Here is an 18,583-nt window from a genome sequence, read left to right as displayed (position 1 = left end):
GTGGAGCGGCATGGGCGGTTAAACACGGTTGTTGGGTGAGCAGCCCGACGAGTTACAAGTGTGCAGCGACAACAATTCAACGAATAGGATTACTTGCACCGTTTCAACAACAATCATGAGCCTACCGCACATGCGGAAAGAGGCAGCTCGCAAACGTACAGACGCAAAAAGAAGGAAGAGGGGCAAGCGTTTCATATGGACATCCGACCGGCGCAGGCAAAAAAAAAAAAGGAAAGCCAGAGCAACCAGAGGCGAAATGGCAACCGGCGCCTCTGTCGTACTTTATGGTTGTAGTGATATTTTTTGTTGCGACGGCGGCTATTTGGAGTTCATTGAAAAAGCACAGAAAAGAAAAACGAAACACAATAGTAATCTCAACTTTGATGCAACGCCGTTATTACTTCTAACGTTACATTTATCCAATCATAGGCCAGCGCCCATCTTCGTCATTTCCGCCCGCAATAGTTCTGGCAAGCGCCACTACGCGCTGATGCGGTCAGCAGCGATGTAGCGACTTCAACGCGTGATTAAAATACTAAATAATTTGATATCGGTGCTTAAACTTATGCTAAAATTATCCCCAGCCATCAGTCTACGCAACCCGCAAGTAAAAAATGGGGGGTTGAATAGTGTTGGAGGGCCCCTTTAAGTGCGCCGTCTGTATCGTGTTTCTGTACTCATTCAATGTGAATGTTTGATACACAACCACCTCTCTATTTTACTTATATTTGTTTTCATATTTTAGGCCTTCTTAAATATATTTCTTATTACTAATCGCCACGTAATGGGAGCTATAAGCGGCAATAATGCGAATAGCGGCGGTGTCCTGCCACGCTTTGTGCAACTATACAATACGTCTGAGACATTTCTGTATTGCACATGTTCTCTCGTTAAAGAAAAATTGCTAAAAGATTGCGCGTTAGTGAGTGTATCAACAAACAATCCCTTACGCCAGCAGCTAAGTAGAACATGGAAATGCATTGCAGTTTTACGTCATTACTTATACACCAGGGGTCTCAAACTCAGCTTATAGCCGGCGGGCCGCAGTCGCGAAATTTAGTTCCAAGGGCCGGGACAGTGAAGATGGTGGGGTCGGAGAGAGTTTGAACAAAATGACGTTGCCATTTGAAAGGAAGCCTTTCCCTTATCTCATATATAGGTCATTTCTGAAGGGGATTTGGAGTCAGGATTCGAGAAACATCAATACCGATGTACACAGCGAGTGAAATCTGGACGCGGATTGAAATATAGAGTTTTTGTTCCACGGTTATCTTTCAGCACATGTTGACCACACGTTCCTCACGAAAGAAATGCTTGAGACCAGTCATGTCTGTGTAGCTCACGAACATACTTATTTAGAAAATAAAAACAAATGGAACGGAGACGGTCATGTGTGCCGGCCGGGCCGCTAGCGAACGGTCGCAAGCTCCGTAAACACCATGCGTCACCCCCCCCCCCCCCCCAAAAAAAAAAAGTCGCTACCTGCGTTGTTGGTGTTGTACACCTGTCCGGATATACAGTATTGTGAAAACTGTCGTTTACGGACAAGCTAAAATTCCACACCCGTATTTGCGCCGTCGTGGCTCCCTATTGACGTTATTGTGAATATATGGCAACCCGCCAGCTGGTGGGCAAGCTGAGCAGCGACTCCCATCAATTGCAAAAATGACAAGCAAGAACCGCTGTCAGCGAAGTGTATGAAGAGTTGTCCTGTGAAGAAGCTAAAAGAAGCCCCAATAAGTTGTTTTGGAAGGAAACTAATGTACTTTGAGCAAGGAGGGCAAAACTTTTGAGATACTAACAGACATTTCATTCAAGTGAAACAAAATAGGTCACAGTTAAGAAATTTTCAAGGAGACATTTTTCGTGTATAGCGTTTGCTGCTACATTGTATGGATCTATATTAACAAATTTGAGAATGTATCGAAGTATCTTAAGATACAATTGCCAAGTATCGTATCGGATACAATTATTACGGCAGTATCTTGTATCTGTATTTCCAATACTTCTTGCCCGAGTATCTTGTATCGTATCGCGATACAATTTTAAAGTATCTTTGTCCAGCCCTGCCTAGTAACATGCACCCGGAACATGATAAGGGACGAAGACAAGCACGAGTACAATTGTTACAGCAGAGGCTAGCGAGCTATAACAACAATCTACCGGACATGCCAGGAGGATATGTGCCATATTGACCGCGGAATCATGGCGTCAAGTGAGATTTTACCAGGAATGCCTCAAGGTCCGTTGCTCGTCTTCGCGTGACGATCGCCGCCAGAAGCAGATGTACGCCGACTGGACGAGGGTAGCTAACCAGCATGCGGAATTCATATGGAGGGTAAAACTTCGAGAACTTCAACCATGTAAGAGGAAGATTATTTCTACTGTTTTACCGCAAAATAACTTGCTAGTCCTTGGAGGAGCTGCCTTAGATGATAGTCACTGCAAAACCCTAGCCTTAGGTCCTAAATACTGTTTTAAGCCCAACCTGAAACCAATAGACGTTTTAAGTTTGCCGCGTACAATCACTAGACTTGTTCCTGAAGAAGAGCGTTCCCACTGCATTTCAGACTGCGTTGCTAGCATCAAGGGTTCTAATATGCATCTCAAGTGTTCCGATCCTATCCGGCCTTTGGTTAATTATTGTGTCGAGAAGAAACTCAGGCCAGTAGTTTCAGATAAGGAAGGGTATTTTGTAATTATGCCGGACAGTTTGTTCTCAGAAAAAGCATTAACAGCCATAGAAAAGAATTTTAGGACGGTAAAACTTAAGCCATCGGTAGTTAGGCAACGTGATGTCGACTTTTTTGTTAAGACATAATCTTGAGAGAATAGCTTGTAATGTCAAGAAGGCCAAATCACTTACTTTAGAATTGTTTTTTTTTCAGCCAAAACACATAAGAACGAGATTCCGTTTCGAGCAATCGTTTCAGAACAAGGCACCTGGCAAGTCGCTGTATCTAGTTATTTGCAGAACTGCTTAACCTCTTTGAGTTTTTCAGACCCTTTTCGTATGCGTAATTCTCAGGCGCTAGTTCGATTCCTCTCAGAGGAGAACCCCGGCTGTTTTAAGGCCTTTAGTATGGATATTGAAGACCTCTATAATTCCTTGCCGCATGATGACTTGTTAAAATGTGTTAATGAATGTATTAACGAACAAGAGCACCAGACGGTTTTCACCGAAAAATGTGATGTTTCTACCGGTGCATTTCTAGAAATCCTTTCCTTGTATTTAAAGTCGACGCTGGTAGGTTGGAAGGAAGGCGTTTATGTGCAGAAATCAGGGATATGTATTGGTTCTAAAGTTGCTCCGGTTCTTAGTGATTTATACCTTAGCAAGATTGACAATCTTTTGGAAGGCGCCTTAGGTAATTCGGTTATTAAGGTTTTTCGTTATGTGGACGATTACTTGATTTTTTGTAGTGGTGAGGACTTTGAAAAGGTGGTAACTTCCGTGAGCAAAAAAATTGACTTACATGGAGGAGGACTAAGCTTTACTAAAGAGGTGCCTCAGAATAATGGAATACAACTTCTAGACATTTTCTTAACGTTCCAGAAGAACCACGTGTGTTGGCAGTATTCTCCTAGATCTTCGAAACCGCTGTTAAATTTTTCGTCAAAGCACTCGAAAGTTGTAAAAAACGGCATCGCCATGCCTTGCCTTAAGTCAGCCCTCACCAAGTCGTGTGAGCACAGATTGAGTGATAGCTTTAACGCACAGGTTACACGTCTTTTAGATGTAGGGTATCCTCGTGATGCAGTGGCCACGGTCGCTGAACGTTTAAAGAAGTCTATTGTGTTAAGTCCAAGCATGGTTGCAGAAAGCGATAGGAAGAAACGTGTCGTAGGTATACCGTACATTCATCGCGTATCTCACAGGCTAAAGAAAGTAGGAACTAGATACGGCGTTAATGTTGTTTTCACGGCTGCCAATAAGCTAGGTAAGATTTGTGCTGCTGTGCAGAGGAAGAATGAGGGAGTAAAAGACAAGAAGCGGACCGATATTTGTTTCGTAAAACACACCAACAAATTCACTGATTGCCGTACGAGTGTGGTGTATAAGGTACCTTTCAGCTGTGGCCACTTCTACCTAGGACAGACGGGCCGCTGCATTAACCAGAGATTATTGGAACATAAGAGATCACTAACCGGAGGGTCACCTTCTAATCTGTCTTTACATTGTCGAGATTGTAAGTGCACGCCGAAATTTGATGAATGCGCAGTGTTGTACCGGCATAGAAATGAAGGAACGCGCCTGATGATTGAAGCATGGCATATCGAGAATAGTGGTAGTGCATGCGTGAGCCAACCGTCGATTAACTTGCATAAAGATGAAATCAAATGCCTTAACAGTTATCTTCCACGTAGACCACCACGCGTGCCGGATCGATAGGTTCGCCTGTTGCATGGGCATGCGCAGATAAGTTTTCGTGCCTTCTTTCTTTTCAGCCGTTGTGCGTCTCTTCAGTTGTTAGTCGGCGTTTGTGGTGTCCTGACTTCTTTCTTGTGTCCGTGTTTGCACGCCCTGTCTTTTTAGAATGACAACAATGAGAGCGTACGATACACAGATATGCTGCTAAATACCGAGGAGTAAACAAATATGTAGCCAGCGTAATGGATGAAACGGGTAGAGAGATCGCTGCTGCTTCGACACATGCAAATAATGTAACCACCGCAGAGGAACTGGGCATTGCATTAGCTATCAGTACAAGTTCTTCGTCAGTAACCATCGTGACGGATTCACAAGAAGCGTGTCGAGATTCCTGAAAGGAACAATTATCAGATCAGCCCTTCAAGTTCTCCTCAAGTGCGACTTCGAAGACGCAAGTACCCTCTGGACACCGGGGCATGAATCTCCAGCGGGGAACCGAGCGGCGCATGCCGCAGCCCGAGAGCATACACACCGGACTGCCCCGCAGCGATATTGGGACTCCGGAAACGCAGAGGAGCGGATACCGAGGAAATATTCAGATATACTCGCGCACTACAGGAAGCAACGATGCCACTATCCACCTGCTCACAAAAGGCTGACTAGAGAGCAAGTAGTGACTTGCAGAAGGCTCCAGGCAGGCACCTATCCGCACGGTGCCTCCACGCAATGTACCCCGGCAACTTCAGTAGGAACTTCTGATACTGCCCGGAGAGTGCTAACACCCTTTACCACATGGTATGGGGATGCCGAAACAACCCGCGTATCCCACCCATAGACGAACAGAGCATCGAAGAAAATCCGGATGACCAGTGGGAGGCGTTGCTGACGTCACTAAACCCGGAGGACCCGCTCCGACTGGTGGACAGGGCTCTGGCATCAGCTGCAATCCATGGCTACCTGGAATAAGGAAGTCACTAACCTCTTGGCGAAGAGAACGCGCGCCTGGTCAGACAATAAAGTTTAATTCTCTCTCTCTCTCTGTCTCTCTCTCTCTGTAATTGACATTAAGGGTAACTGACTGGATTTTAAGAGATGGCAAACGCGTGAGGGGGAGACAGAAAATTAGGTGGGTAAATGAGATTAAGAAGTTTGTAGGTATAACGTGGCAGCAGAAAGCACAGGACCGGGTTGATTGGCGGAACATGGGAGAAGCCTTTGCCCTGCAGTGGGCGTAGACAGGCCGATGATGATGATGATGAATCAATTACTTTTTCCAAAACCAAGTTGTAACTAGTTTTCTATGGCAGTTCTCGTTCCGAAAAATATGCGACCGCTCCGTAGGCGCCGTAGAAATCGTAGTGTGCGATTGTGCATGTGGATATATATGTGTCGTGCTCTTTAAAAGTGAAATGAGTCAGCACTTGTCTTCATTTCTCGCGTCGTCCTTTGCCATGAATGACTACCAACTAGCCTTTCTGCGTTTTATCCTTCTTCTTTAATCAGCATTTGTCATGATCTTCATAATAGACTGCTTCTTTTTTTTTTCCTTCTGTGTTTCTGATATTCTTTGCTTTGCGTATGTTGTACCTGTTTTCAAGCAAGCTCTGGTGTTTTTTGTAATAATTGTTACTATATTCTCTGAATATTTGTTACTATATTATCAGAATAGTGGGAAATTCGCGCCCACGCATACTGGTAAGCTGTCTGTGACAGCTGATTGCCTAGTTGGCCCCCAACTTGTCCGCTGCAAATAAAGCGGATTGGGATTCGCGGAGAAAAAAAAATAACTTTGCCAAATATTGCAAACGATGCTGCCCTTTGCATGTACCAGAGGTTGTGGATATGTTTGCAGGGCTCAGGCGGTGTATGCGCCATAGCCGTCGAGGGCGTCACGGAGGGGGCGACCCCGGAGGGGCAACTCCCGTGCTCAGCGCTGAGGATGCTTCACTGGCGGCCGAAGTGCTGAAGGTGCTCTACAACCTCACCTGCAGCCTCGACAAGTTCCACGTGGAAGAGGCATGCCACATTCTTCATTTTTCGAATTCCTTTGATGCCGATATGTGTACTGGTATAATTCCTTAGCAGGTAAGCCGCATACGAATTGCACTGAAACACCTTTGAGTGAAAAATTTGGCAGATCTACGTACCGTGGGAATCGACGTTATGCGAAGCATGCGCGAGATGGTGATTGTGGCGTAATTTGTCACGTGACGCTAGAGAAATATGGAAGTGGTATACGCACACTCAAATGTTAAATAGTCGCATATCTATTATATAAGCAGTTGTTTACAGATGTGTGGCAATGGCAAGAGACGCACGTGTTTTACCAACACCAGAGTCGGTAAGCTGATATGCAGTGCTTATATTTATCTATACTGGATAGAGCGAATCCGAACAGGACAAAGTAGGAACACAGACCTACAGGACACGCGTAAGTCGCAACTAAGCTTCGTTCAAGAAAGTTTCCCTAGATATATACACAGCCGAATGGCACGCGCAGGCGCACTGCACGTACGTTTCAGTCACAGTTACCGTTGTAATGCAGTTCTCCGTCATAACTTGTCCGTTATGACGGAGAACGCACGCACGTTTCACGAACCCGTGTGTATGTGTAGAAGGGGTTCTTGAGAGTTCTCGAAGAAGGTCATCATCACCGTGATCAGTGAGCACCAGCAGCTGGACCGGACTTGTTAACCGGATCCGTTCGTGATCGCGGTTACGAGGGGTCTAAGTGTAGTGAAGTGCCATGCATAGTAGAGCTGGTGGAAATCCTGGATGCCTCTTACGATGAAATGATCTATGATGCCTCTTGTCGTGGACGTGGCAGCGAGGTCTTTTGATGCCCTCGCCACATCCAATCCGTCTTTCACGCAATATAAGGACCAGACATTTTTGGGTCGATAAATCAATGTTCAAGACACCGGTAATGATGAGAGGCCTGGCTCTCTCAGCAGATTTATTGTAGGAAGCATTGACGCCAGTTTTTGCGTAATCCACGTGGTCCACGTTGCGGACCATGTGGACGAGTGGATGGTACTCGAGCATCTTCCAGGGGTGTTTTGTCTTCAGTTTCCTCACTTTCCTTGCGTTCGCCGCGGCGGTGTAGCGGTTAAGGTGCTCGGCTGCTGACTCGAAGGTCGCGGGTTCGATCCCGGCCGCTGCGGTCGCATTTGGATAGAGGCAAAATGCTAGATGCCCATGTTCTGTGCGATCTCGGTACACGTTAAAGAATACCCAATGGTCAAAATTTCCGGAGCCATTCGCTACGGCGTCTCTCCTATCATATCGTGGTTTTCGGACATAAAACCCCAACAATTATTATTATCACTTTCCTTGCGTGTCAATGTGTGTGTTCCGGTTACCCTGTTGGTTGAGACTCGGTATAGACATGTGCGCCGGACCCAAAACACCGGCGCGCCGTTGTTTTTACCTCCGGCGGCGGCGCGTGAACGGCGCGGGGTTCATCGGACCGGCGGCGGCGCGGCGCGGGGGGAGGGGGGGGGGGGTGGGTGTAGGGCGAAGCGGGGAATGCGATAAGTGCACGCCGTAATGTTACATGAACGAGAGCTAGCAGCGCACTTTTTTTGCTCCGATCTCACTTACCTCTACAAAACGCTGGTGTATGGCAATACGGCCGCTCCCTGGAGAGAAGCGGTTTTCGGTCAGTGGTCCGAGCGCGAAGCAGTGAGATCACAGCGCATAGAAGGTATACGAGCCGTTCGCTCTCGACCACGCTCTTATAGTCAAGTTCACAGTTGCTGCTAGATATCCCTTCCTGCTCCTTCGCCCATCAAATGACGGGCGTTTCCTTCTGCTTGAGGAGCAATCGACGGCAGGACTCGCACGCGGGTTGATGTTATTCCGTGTGACGGAGATGGCCAGCTTGTTTCATCTCTGCTTTAGCCATGTTCCTTGCCAACGCTCGCGACTTTTACTCGTGGGTAGAACATACAATGCGCGGAGCGATGTTATCGATTTAGAGTTTGTACGGAACATGACGGCGACGGTGAAAACCTGTCCCGAGTGTCCATACGATTGCTAACGCAATAAAAAATATACAAAAAAACGTCGAAGCGGGCTTGCCTTTTTCCTAGAAAGCTGCATCGTCTCCGCTTTAAAGAGTGCGTCCGTTGGAAGAATCATATAATCCGGCGCCTTTCCCATTGGTTTCGTTCTCGCCTTCAATACCCTTCTTACAGGTGACATCTCCTCGCCGTTTATTTCTTCATAAAGCACGCGTACAATGTCAGCACTAAGCGCTGAACCTATCATGATTTCGCACTTGGCTACACTCACTGCATGCGCGGTCGCAAACGCACAAAATGGAGCAAAATCAGCTAATCGCGCACGATAGTCGTGCGCGAGAGGCAAGAGCGGGCGGGCGGCTGCATAACAAACAGTATAGGAGACAATTCACAACTGTTGTTTCTCGTATATGGACCAGTCAGGAGTATGTGCCCTGATGATGTCACGTCAATCACTGTTCTGGCATCACGAAGTGCACCAAAAGACAAGAAACGCGAAGAGAGAATAACGCGCTCGTTGTTTTTGTTTTTTGTTGTATTTTCAGAGGCTGTTAGGGGCCCTTTAATAAAACAGGACGCGCAAACACGGACACAGGAGAGTAGTCAAAGACACCAGAAACACCGCTAACAACTGAAAAATCACACAGCCGCGGAACCGAAGGTAGATACAAGTGCCTATCTGCGCATTAACACATAAGAGGCCATACCTATCAATCAAGTGCGAGTAGTGGTCTACGTGAGAGATAGCTGTTAACTCTCTCGACTTTTCTCTTATGTCCGTGTTTCCACGTCATGTCTTCTTAACATGAATACCTACCAACTAGCTCACCTATACTCTATGTTTGCCATTCTCTTTACTTCTCTATTTATTTATCGATTTCCTCGAGTAAGAATGAAAGGAAAAAAAATTGCAGTGGCTTAGCTCGGCTATGCTAGGATATACGTGACGTTAGCAAAGGTTCAGCTGATTATTCTTAGCTTTCCACATTGTCTAGGATTACTAGCTTTCTTCTGTTCATTCTTCGTACGCTGAACTGCTAATTGCCAGGCAACTGCTTCGAGATCCGATGAGATAAGCTTCTCGGCTCTTCTGCGCCGTTGAGCAGCATCTGCGCTCTCCTTCTCCATGGCGTTACCCACCTGCAAGCGCCAGTCAGAGGCGCTATCAAGTGGCTGCAGCGCAGTGTCAGACGGCGACTGCACAGCGAAGGCGAATAGGTGCGCGCACGCCGGCGCCAGTGTGTCTGCCATGGCTACGACGTGACTACTCCCGAATGCGCAGACCAGCAGCGGCGAGCCGCGCGCGGCGGTGGCGGAGTCTGCGCGTGAGATGCCGGCTCCGGTGAGCCAGCTGTGTGACATCACTGATCCTCGCGCATGCGCAGCACGGCTCATGAGGATCCACGCGAAATCGGCTCCGGCTAGGCAAGTGTAGCTAACGCTACAAAAGTGCACTAACGCACCGATATATATATATATATATATATATATATATATATATATATATATATATATATATATTATTTATTTATGCACCACAGTGTACTAGGTCCAAGACTCCAAGAATATGCTATCCAGCGAATTGGGTCGTCGCCCTTTAAAGGCCAACTCCGGCGATTTTTCGAGGTCGATGGATCTCAATGAAATTCGCTGGGTACGTTCCTTTGCACGTTTCCGTCATTTATGCCAAATTACAGGCTTGAGACGTGCGCAGATTGTTTGCAAATGAATTTTAAATATTGTCTGCAAACGCCCTCCTGGCTTCCACAATTATTGGCAACATTGCGTCTGTGACGTCAGTATTGGGAAGGCGGCGGAAGTGACGCAGCCGAGGTTACCGCTAACTTCGGCGCTTCGGCCGCTACAGCGAGCGTCTGCTGTGCACAAGGCGACAGACAGCGTTGGTTTGGCCGGCGCTTTGCTGGCCGTCCCGGCTGTCACAGTTTTCATACTCCGCGCCGGCGTGACCGGCACGCCTTGCACGACTTCTGGTTCGTTCGTAACAACGTCTGCGTCATACGTAGACAGTACACTCGGTTGGGTTTCGGTTTCGGTGTCGCGCTTTTTTGCTTATTTAAAATTATTCTCCAATTTGCCGAGTATTTCTGCTATCGGGCCCGTAACAGGAGCTCCTCAGGAACATAAACGCACCATTACTTTGATATGGCCAAAAAATCGCCGGAGTTGGCCTTTAAGGCTGGAGGACGCGGCAGCGTTAAGGTCAGGCACTACTCGTGATATTGCTGGAGAAGAAAAAGATGCTACAACTTCTGGGGAGCTATTCTCGATGCGTTCATCCAAAGGAGGTGTCCACAGTCCATTTTGCCAGAGCGTATTCAGTGATTCGAAAAAGCGGTGAGCCATGATGTCACCTCGCTCTTGACCACGTCGCCGCACCGAAGCCGCCAGCACATTCCTATAGCGTAGGAAGAGTGTAGACGAAATGCACAGAAACAGGAACTTTTCAAGTCTGAATTTGCATATGAATGTGCCCCAGATGTTTGAGAACGATGCAGGGAATGCGTACCGACCTTACAGCTGCGTTAGACGAGCGACAGCATTAAACCTAAATCGGGGGCCAGCACGATCAAAAGACACATGCACCGAAAATCGGATCTCTGAGGGCTGCGTTTGTTGCATTGAAGCACATTCCGTCCCTGTCATTTGTGTCGAGAGTGGTTGAAAGCTTCGTGATGTGATGATATCGCTGGAGAACAAGAACCGGAAACAGGGGGCGCGCTTCTCGCCGAGCTCCCGCTATTCAGCGGCCGCTGTAATGGACAGTTCATTGCGTGGACACATCGAGCAGAGCTCCTCCGGCGAAGTGCTGTATTTTATTTCCAGATCCCCCATTCGAATTAAAAGAAAAGACTAACGGCGGCGTTCCGCAATTATTGCGCGGCGGCGGTGTGATCTCTTTTGGGACTTCGGCGGCGGCGCGAGCGGCGTGACCAAAAAAATCACAGCATATCCACGGAGTGAATTATGATGAGTGGGCGAAGCTGCGGAGGTTCATCGGTAAACCGTGAATCTTCCGTGAATTCTGCCCAGTACATCATCACCGACGTGAGATCGGGCGCGTTTATACTAAAGGTTCGATGAGAGTTATGACGACTTGCAGCTCACTTTAATTTTACATGTACGCTGTGAATTTTCATTGTTTAATCACGCACAGGAGAAATCGCACACACGCACTACCTTGGAGGTCAAAATGCAGTGCCTATATATACGGGGTGGTCAGTGAACGGTTGTGCAGCGCGAGCGGTCGGTTGTTTCAATCAAGACGCTGCCTGCGTTGGCGCCGCTACGCCGCGAGGCAAGATAAGGGGGGGGACCGTAGGAGGGGAGAAACATCTGGCGTCTTTCGTTAAGCAGCTGGCGTCTTTTCGTTTTGCTTTAGAAACATCTGGCGTCTTTTCGTTTTGCTTTTAGAAAACATCTGGCGTCTTTCGTTGGTTTATTTCGTCAATCAACGGCGTTTTGAACAAAATTTTCATTGTTTAATCACGCACAGGAGAAATCTCACCAGGCATTACCTTGGAGGTAAACAATGGCTCCTAATGGGAGACAGAACAAGTCGGCTTTGAGCTAACACTTACACTTCTACTTCTAACGTTTCCTACTGGAACATGCCAATGGCTGCTAATGGCATATTTAAGTTTGCTAATATTTAAGTTTGATTTTAAAGTTTTCATCCCCCAGCATCTGCAAGGCAGCTTCACCGCATGGAGAGCCCTATGACGTTTCAAGTCAGCTCACTTGGTTTGCGAAATCTGGGTTCTGCATGCAGCCTAAATAACAGAAATCGCTGTCGGAGGCACTGGACGACAGTTCACTCATCATGAACGACGTTCGACTGACAGCAAAGGACAGCAGGTGCATATTTCGTGGGTTGCAGTCTGCCCGTGACGTCACGGGCAGACTTGACACGTCACAATGAAGCCGCCCTCTCGAAACCGAAACCGAAACTGCTGGTTGAAATAAGCGGTATTAAAAATATATGCAATGCATCCCCAGGCACGACGACGCTCTTTTTAGGGTTCTCGACACCCGTGCTTTCATTTAGAGCAACAACCCGAAAAACAGCCGGCGGCGCGGCGCGGCGGCGCACACCTCTAACTCGGTATCACCTGTGGCACATACCCGCATAACATTAACTCTGGTTTACGGGTATGTGCCATACGTGACTGAGAGAAATGGTTTCATGACGTACGCGACAGGTGTTTTGCGCTATTCATGTCATGGTCAGTGAATCGTGTTCGTCATACATTGATCCCCTGCTAGGCCAATTTTGGTATATTACAAGTTATGGAGACGACCAGGAGAGCGCCCAGACGTAGGCGGCTAGATAGATAGATAGATAGATAGATAGATAGATAGATAGATAGATAGATAGATAGATAGATAGATAGATAGATAGATAGATAGATAGATAGATAGATAGATAGATAGATAGATAGAAAGAAAGAAACGGCCACAGTGCCTAAGGTTCGCGAAGAAACGCTTCGCATTTAATACATTCCTAATGGTCTATTTTAAGTGACACACTTAGTCAACCGAGCTATTGATTTGATTCGTTTTCCTTTCCAGTGTAGCCCTATTCATCACAACCGCTGTACGAATATTTACCAAAGAGCACTTGATTTCTGAATAAAAAATTCGGCAGATCCCACGTACCGTGAGAATCGATGTAATGCGAAGCATGCGGTGGGAAGGTGACTGTGGCGTAATTTCTTACGTTGAGCGAGACAGGCCCGTAGCCAGCGGGGCGGGAGGGGGGGGGGGGGCTCGGCGGCGCCCCCGAGATTTTGGTGAAGTAGGTGTTTTTACCAAAAATAAATAATGCAAATAGGTGTTTTTCTCAAATAGTCAAGGTTTTCAGCAAGCCCCCCCCCCCCCAAAAAAAAAAAAAAAAAAAATTCCTGGCTACGGGCCTGGAGCAAGACGTTACGAAATGACGCTAAAGATAGGTGCAAATGGTATACGCACAGACATATGTTGAAGAGTCGCAAATGCGTGATATGTGTACCAGTTAGTTACAGTTCCGTAACGATGCCAATACCAACATAGGTATTACTAACACCAGACGCGGTAAGCCGATATGTAGTTCTTACACTTGTCCGTTGTGATGGAGAACGCACGCACGTTTCACGAACCCGTGTGCATGCGTGGCAGTTCTGATGTAGATGGCGGCGAGCGCAATGTCTTTGTTACCGATTCCGCTGCTTGTCTGTGTGTGTCTGGCGGCCGGCGAAGTGGGATGCAGTCGAAGTTGAGCATTGCCGTGTTCATATATGTGCCCACGCCGGCGCACCTGCACTGACGGCGCTTGCTGTGGACGACACATTGGAATCCCGTGATTGCAGTGGGCTCATCGCTGCAGGTTTCAGAAAGTGCTAACACGCCAATTTCTGGGAGCGTCTTTTTCGAGGTCGCGCGCGTGCGCGTGCACAGATTACGTTGAGAACGGCGAGCGCGAGGTGATTGTTGTGGTTGTGGCGCCGAATGAAGGTGGTAGCCCGGTCCAAGACGTTGTGCAGAGGCCTGTTTGCTAGCCGGGTCATGTCCTCGACAGACTGTATCGATAGAGCCGGTGACATGTCGGAACCTCAAGTCACCTTGGTGAGGTATAGGCCGTCGATGCTGGTAGCCCTGGAAAGTGCTACTTAGACTAACTGCAGTGGATGGCGCTTATTGTATCTGAAGACTACCTGGGCGTATGTGACCCTTTGTGACCTATATTAGTTATGATGTTTTAAATGTAAACATTTCGACAGAAGTCTGTCTGGCTGGGTGGAAGAATTAACAAGTTGAAATACCTCCAGCCACAAATTCTTGGAGGAAACCCGACGTTTCGAGACCGGCTTGGTCTCTTCTTCAGGGGTGACTGTACTGATCAGGGAGGCTTCGTCGCAGCTTGTTTTTGGCTCCGCCTTTCTCTTTCCCTCACGTTCTGGAGGCCGTGCACGTAGATCTGTGTCCTTCTTTCTTTTGTCCGCCGTTTTTAGCGCTGTTTTTTATGTGAAGTATGTCGTACCAACTCGCCCAAGCAACCACTTTAGTTACCTCCCCTTCTCCCTTGTGGTGGAGAGGGCACGAAGCATATACACACCATAGCTAAGTAAACCAGTTACAGCCTTGAAGAAGACACTTGTCGAAACGTCGGCCCGAGCACCCACCCCCTGTTTACGGATTTTTTCATCTCAGTTGTCTTGCATTTCATTCTGTATGTTCTCCGTTAATGTGTTGATTTAGACTGTGAATCACCTGTGGCACATACCCGCATAAGATGAACTGTGCTATGCGGGTATGTGCCACACGTGACTGAGGGAAAGGATTTCATGATATACGCGATAGACGTTCTGCGTTATTAAGCATTTCTTAGCGAACCCTAGGCACTTTGAGCGTTTCTACGCTCAAAGTAACCTACCTACCTACCTACCTACCTACCTACCTACCTACCTACCTACCTACCTACCTACCTACCTACCTACCTACCTACCCACCCACCCGCCCACCCACCTACCTACCTAGCTACCTACCTACCTACCTACCTACCTACCCACCCGCCCACCTATCTATCTATCTATCTATCTATCTATCTATCTATCTATCTATCTATCTATCTATCTATCTATCTATCTATCTATCTATCTATCTATCTATCTATCTATCTATCTATCTATCTATCTATCTATCTATCTATCTATCTATCTATCTATCTATCTATCTATCTATCTATCTATCTATCTATCTCTATCTATCTATCTATCTATCTATCTATCTATCTATCTATCTATCTATCTATCTATCTATCTATCTACTATCTATCTATCTATCTATCTATCTATCTATCTATCTATCTATCTATCTATCTATCTATCATCTATCTATCTATCTATCTATCTATCTATCTATCTATCTATCTATCTATCTATCTATCTATCTATCTATCTATCTATCTATCTATCTATCTATCTATCTATCTATCTATCTATCTATCTATCTATCTATCTATCTATCTATCTATCTATCTATCTATCTATCTATCTATCTATCTATCTTCTATCTATCTATCTATCTATCTATCTATCTAGCTATCTATCTATCTATCTATCTATCTATCTATCTATCTATCTATCTATCTATCTATCTATCTATCTATCTATCTATCTACTATCTATCTATCTATCTATCTATCTATCTATCTAGCTATCTATCTATCTATCTATCTATCTATCTATCTATCTATCTATCTATCTATCTATCTATCTATCTATCTATCTATCTATCTATCTATCTATCTATCTATCTATCTATCTATCTATCTATCTATCTATCTATCTATCTATCTATCTATCTATCTATCTATCTATCTATCTATCTATCTATGAGACAGCTGCGAATATTGCGCATTTTTGATACAATTCCGTTTTTCTGCGCCATCCCTATCGAAAAAAAAAGCGTCGCCAGTGCCTCGCAGTGCCTTTCAGCGCACTGGGTGGCACTGGAAACGCTGTACAGTGTGTCCCAGTGTACTACAGCGCTCTGGGAGGCACTGGAAGAGACTGTACAGCGTGGCCAGTGCCGCCCAGTGCGCTGAAATACGCTGGGAATACTGTACCCAGTGTGCCAGTGTCTTACAGCGCACTGGGAGGCACTGGTCACGCTGTGCAGTGTCTGCCTGCGCACTGAGAACACTGGCAGCACATTGGAAAAAGCTGGGTGCGCTGGGTGGAAGTCATATAAGATTTGGTATTGGGTCGCGAGATGTCGAAAGAAAAACTTATCGAATATCTTTAAAATATTATTGTATTCTGTGTCCTACGCATATCTAGCTTTAGTTTTGTTAAGCGACGGACGTACGTACACGCTAAAGGAATCATCTACCGAGCGCGCTCGCGCGCGCTTTCTCTGAAATGTGTGATCGAGTGTCGTGTATGTAGTTCATATAACTGCATCGAAAGAACTTATCATTCGCAACACAATATGACATTAGTCTGATAATAACATCAACGTAGTCTAGCAGCCAGTCCAGTCCTTCAATATGGGCTCGTACCGCTGAATGCCGGACGTCACCGGCAACACTGAGCCAATGTAACGCTCAATCTCGGCGTTTTTAGCTTCTCATTCATGTAGTCAAAGGTGCAAATATGGCCTCGCTTGAGTCAGGTATGATCGAAGCTACATTTGAACGGTTGTTAGATTCTTCGTAATTCAATATCATCCTGAACGAATACTAACGCGACTAAAACGAGGACGAGAATAGAAAAGAGAGACAACAGCGCTGACTCGCACCTAAAGTTTATTCCGAAAAGAAGCAGAATAAATAGCAACTGGAAACCTAAGAAAAGAAACATCCATCACGCATGCTCAAAGTGACAAAACAAAGAAAGAAAGGCTATGTGGCTGATGAGACGTGGACGTGACGCAAGCTATCCGTGAGGTATGCTACTTCCGCATCTGATAGTGCCAACAAAGGCTGCCTGATCCAATTACCACCTTCCAGTGACATGTAAAACGCCTCCATCATCTCCCGTGAGCGCTGCTCTCTGTGGCAATGCAAGATTTCCGTTTCCGATCAGATGCGGAAGTATCATATCTCACGGATAGCTTGCGTCACGTCCACGTCTCATCAGCCACATAGCCTTTCTTTGTTTGTTTTGTCACTTTGAGCATGCGTGATGGATGTTTCCTTTCTTAGGTTTTGTCGCAAACGAGCGCGTTGTAAAGCGCGCTCGCGGCCGCTTTCAAACAGCAGCAGGAGAGAACGGCGCGAGCCGCTAGCCCAAGAAGCGCGAACGACGAAAAAACAGGCATCAAAAGGCGCCGACGCGCCGCATCCTCCTCACCCACTCGTGCCAGACGCAGACAACCCGATCAAACGCCCGGCAAAGCCTGGATGTTTCTAGAAGGAAGGGGGGACGCATCACCGAGCGACGCCGCCGCGAGTAGAACCGGCGAGAGAAACTTTAAACTTTATTATTTTTTTTTGGGGGGGGGGGGGGGCATAACACATACAGGGTTTGCCCGCGAGCCAAGGCAAAACGAGGTGTTGAACCCCCTGACTAGGCCTTACCTCGCTGGGGCAGCAGAGACAGCGGATCCGGAAGTTACGATTTCACTAGAACATGATCAATTGACAGGAACATAATCGCCAGTACAGTAAGAACACGATCACTATTTACAGTAATAACATAATGACAGTAATGACATAGTAGCAGAACATAATCACTAATGCAGTAATAACAACAAGAACATAATGAATAATGCAGTGACCAATAATGCTCGCCAACAGTAACATTTAGTACCGAACTCGAACTATCCTTAGCCTTGGCTGTACTGCACGCCCAAGAACCCTCCCGACGTTTCTAGAAACCGGGGGAGTAGGGATAAAAGCGTGCAAACGACGAGGAGTGAGACAGTGACGGAGTGAGTGAGTGAGTAAGGCAGTCGGTCCGGTGATGGTGAAGTTACGCTAAGTGTGGCTCCGCTAGCCAAAGAAAACGTGTTTATGATGGTGTGCGGTCAGTCGATCGTCAATCTGGAAGAATTGGAGGACGACGCCGTGTGAGCCGTGACAAGTTACGACGACGGTTGAGCTAAGACGATCAACGCTGGAGCCGGCGTGAGTGTTTCCTTGAAGAGAAGCATTAGATTACCGTCCAAGAATTGTGGACTGGATACGCTATTGTATATTGAGGACTTTAACTGTCCTTGAATAGATGTAATGCATGAGATTGCATTTGTAGCTTGTGATCTGTTTGTTTAGTTCCCGTTGTGTAAACACCATCTGAGTTATATTGTGAAGTTGTAACTTGTACTAGCCGAGTGTGCATGTATTTGTGATATTTGTATTGCCTTAACTGAGAATAGATTTCGTTTTCGTTTGTGTTGTCGACTCTCGGCTCTGAGTCGGTCTTTGGACCACAACCGGCGTTCGCTGGCGCACCAAAGGACCAAATCTAAATTGTCCGCGCTTTCGTGGTGCGTTTTCGGAGGGCCGAGACGCCAGTCCTTAAAATCCGCCCGGCGATTGGCATCCCCATTAACGGGATTAGTGACAGGTTTCCAATTTCTATTTATTCGGCTTCTTTTCGGAATAAACTTTAGTTGCGAGTCAGCGCTGTTGTCTGTCTTTTCTATTCTCGTCCTCGTTTCAGTCGCGCTAGTATTCGTTCAGAAT

At 46.6% G+C, this 18,583-nt stretch overlaps 1 protein-coding gene across 3 annotated transcripts in view; it reads left to right on the top strand.

Moving 5' to 3' along the window:
- The window catches only part of LOC119384136 (synembryn-A), a 545,950-nt gene that overhangs the window by 273,821 nt on the left and 253,546 nt on the right, over positions 1 to 18,583 (top strand). For all 3 annotated transcript variants that reach the window (XM_037652429.2, XM_049412780.1, XM_037652428.2), the window contains one exon: positions 6,225 to 6,388. In XM_037652429.2, coding sequence (XP_037508357.1) covers positions 6,225 to 6,388 — 164 coding nt within the window. The remainder of the gene's footprint in view (positions 1 to 6,224; positions 6,389 to 18,583) is intronic.

Source organism: Rhipicephalus sanguineus, chromosome 2 (genome assembly GCF_013339695.2).
Source record: "Rhipicephalus sanguineus isolate Rsan-2018 chromosome 2, BIME_Rsan_1.4, whole genome shotgun sequence".
Taxonomy (NCBI): Eukaryota; Metazoa; Arthropoda; class Arachnida; order Ixodida; family Ixodidae; genus Rhipicephalus; species Rhipicephalus sanguineus.
The sequence above is the reverse complement of the archived record's forward strand: the minus strand, read 5'-3'. Positions and strand labels throughout refer to the sequence as shown.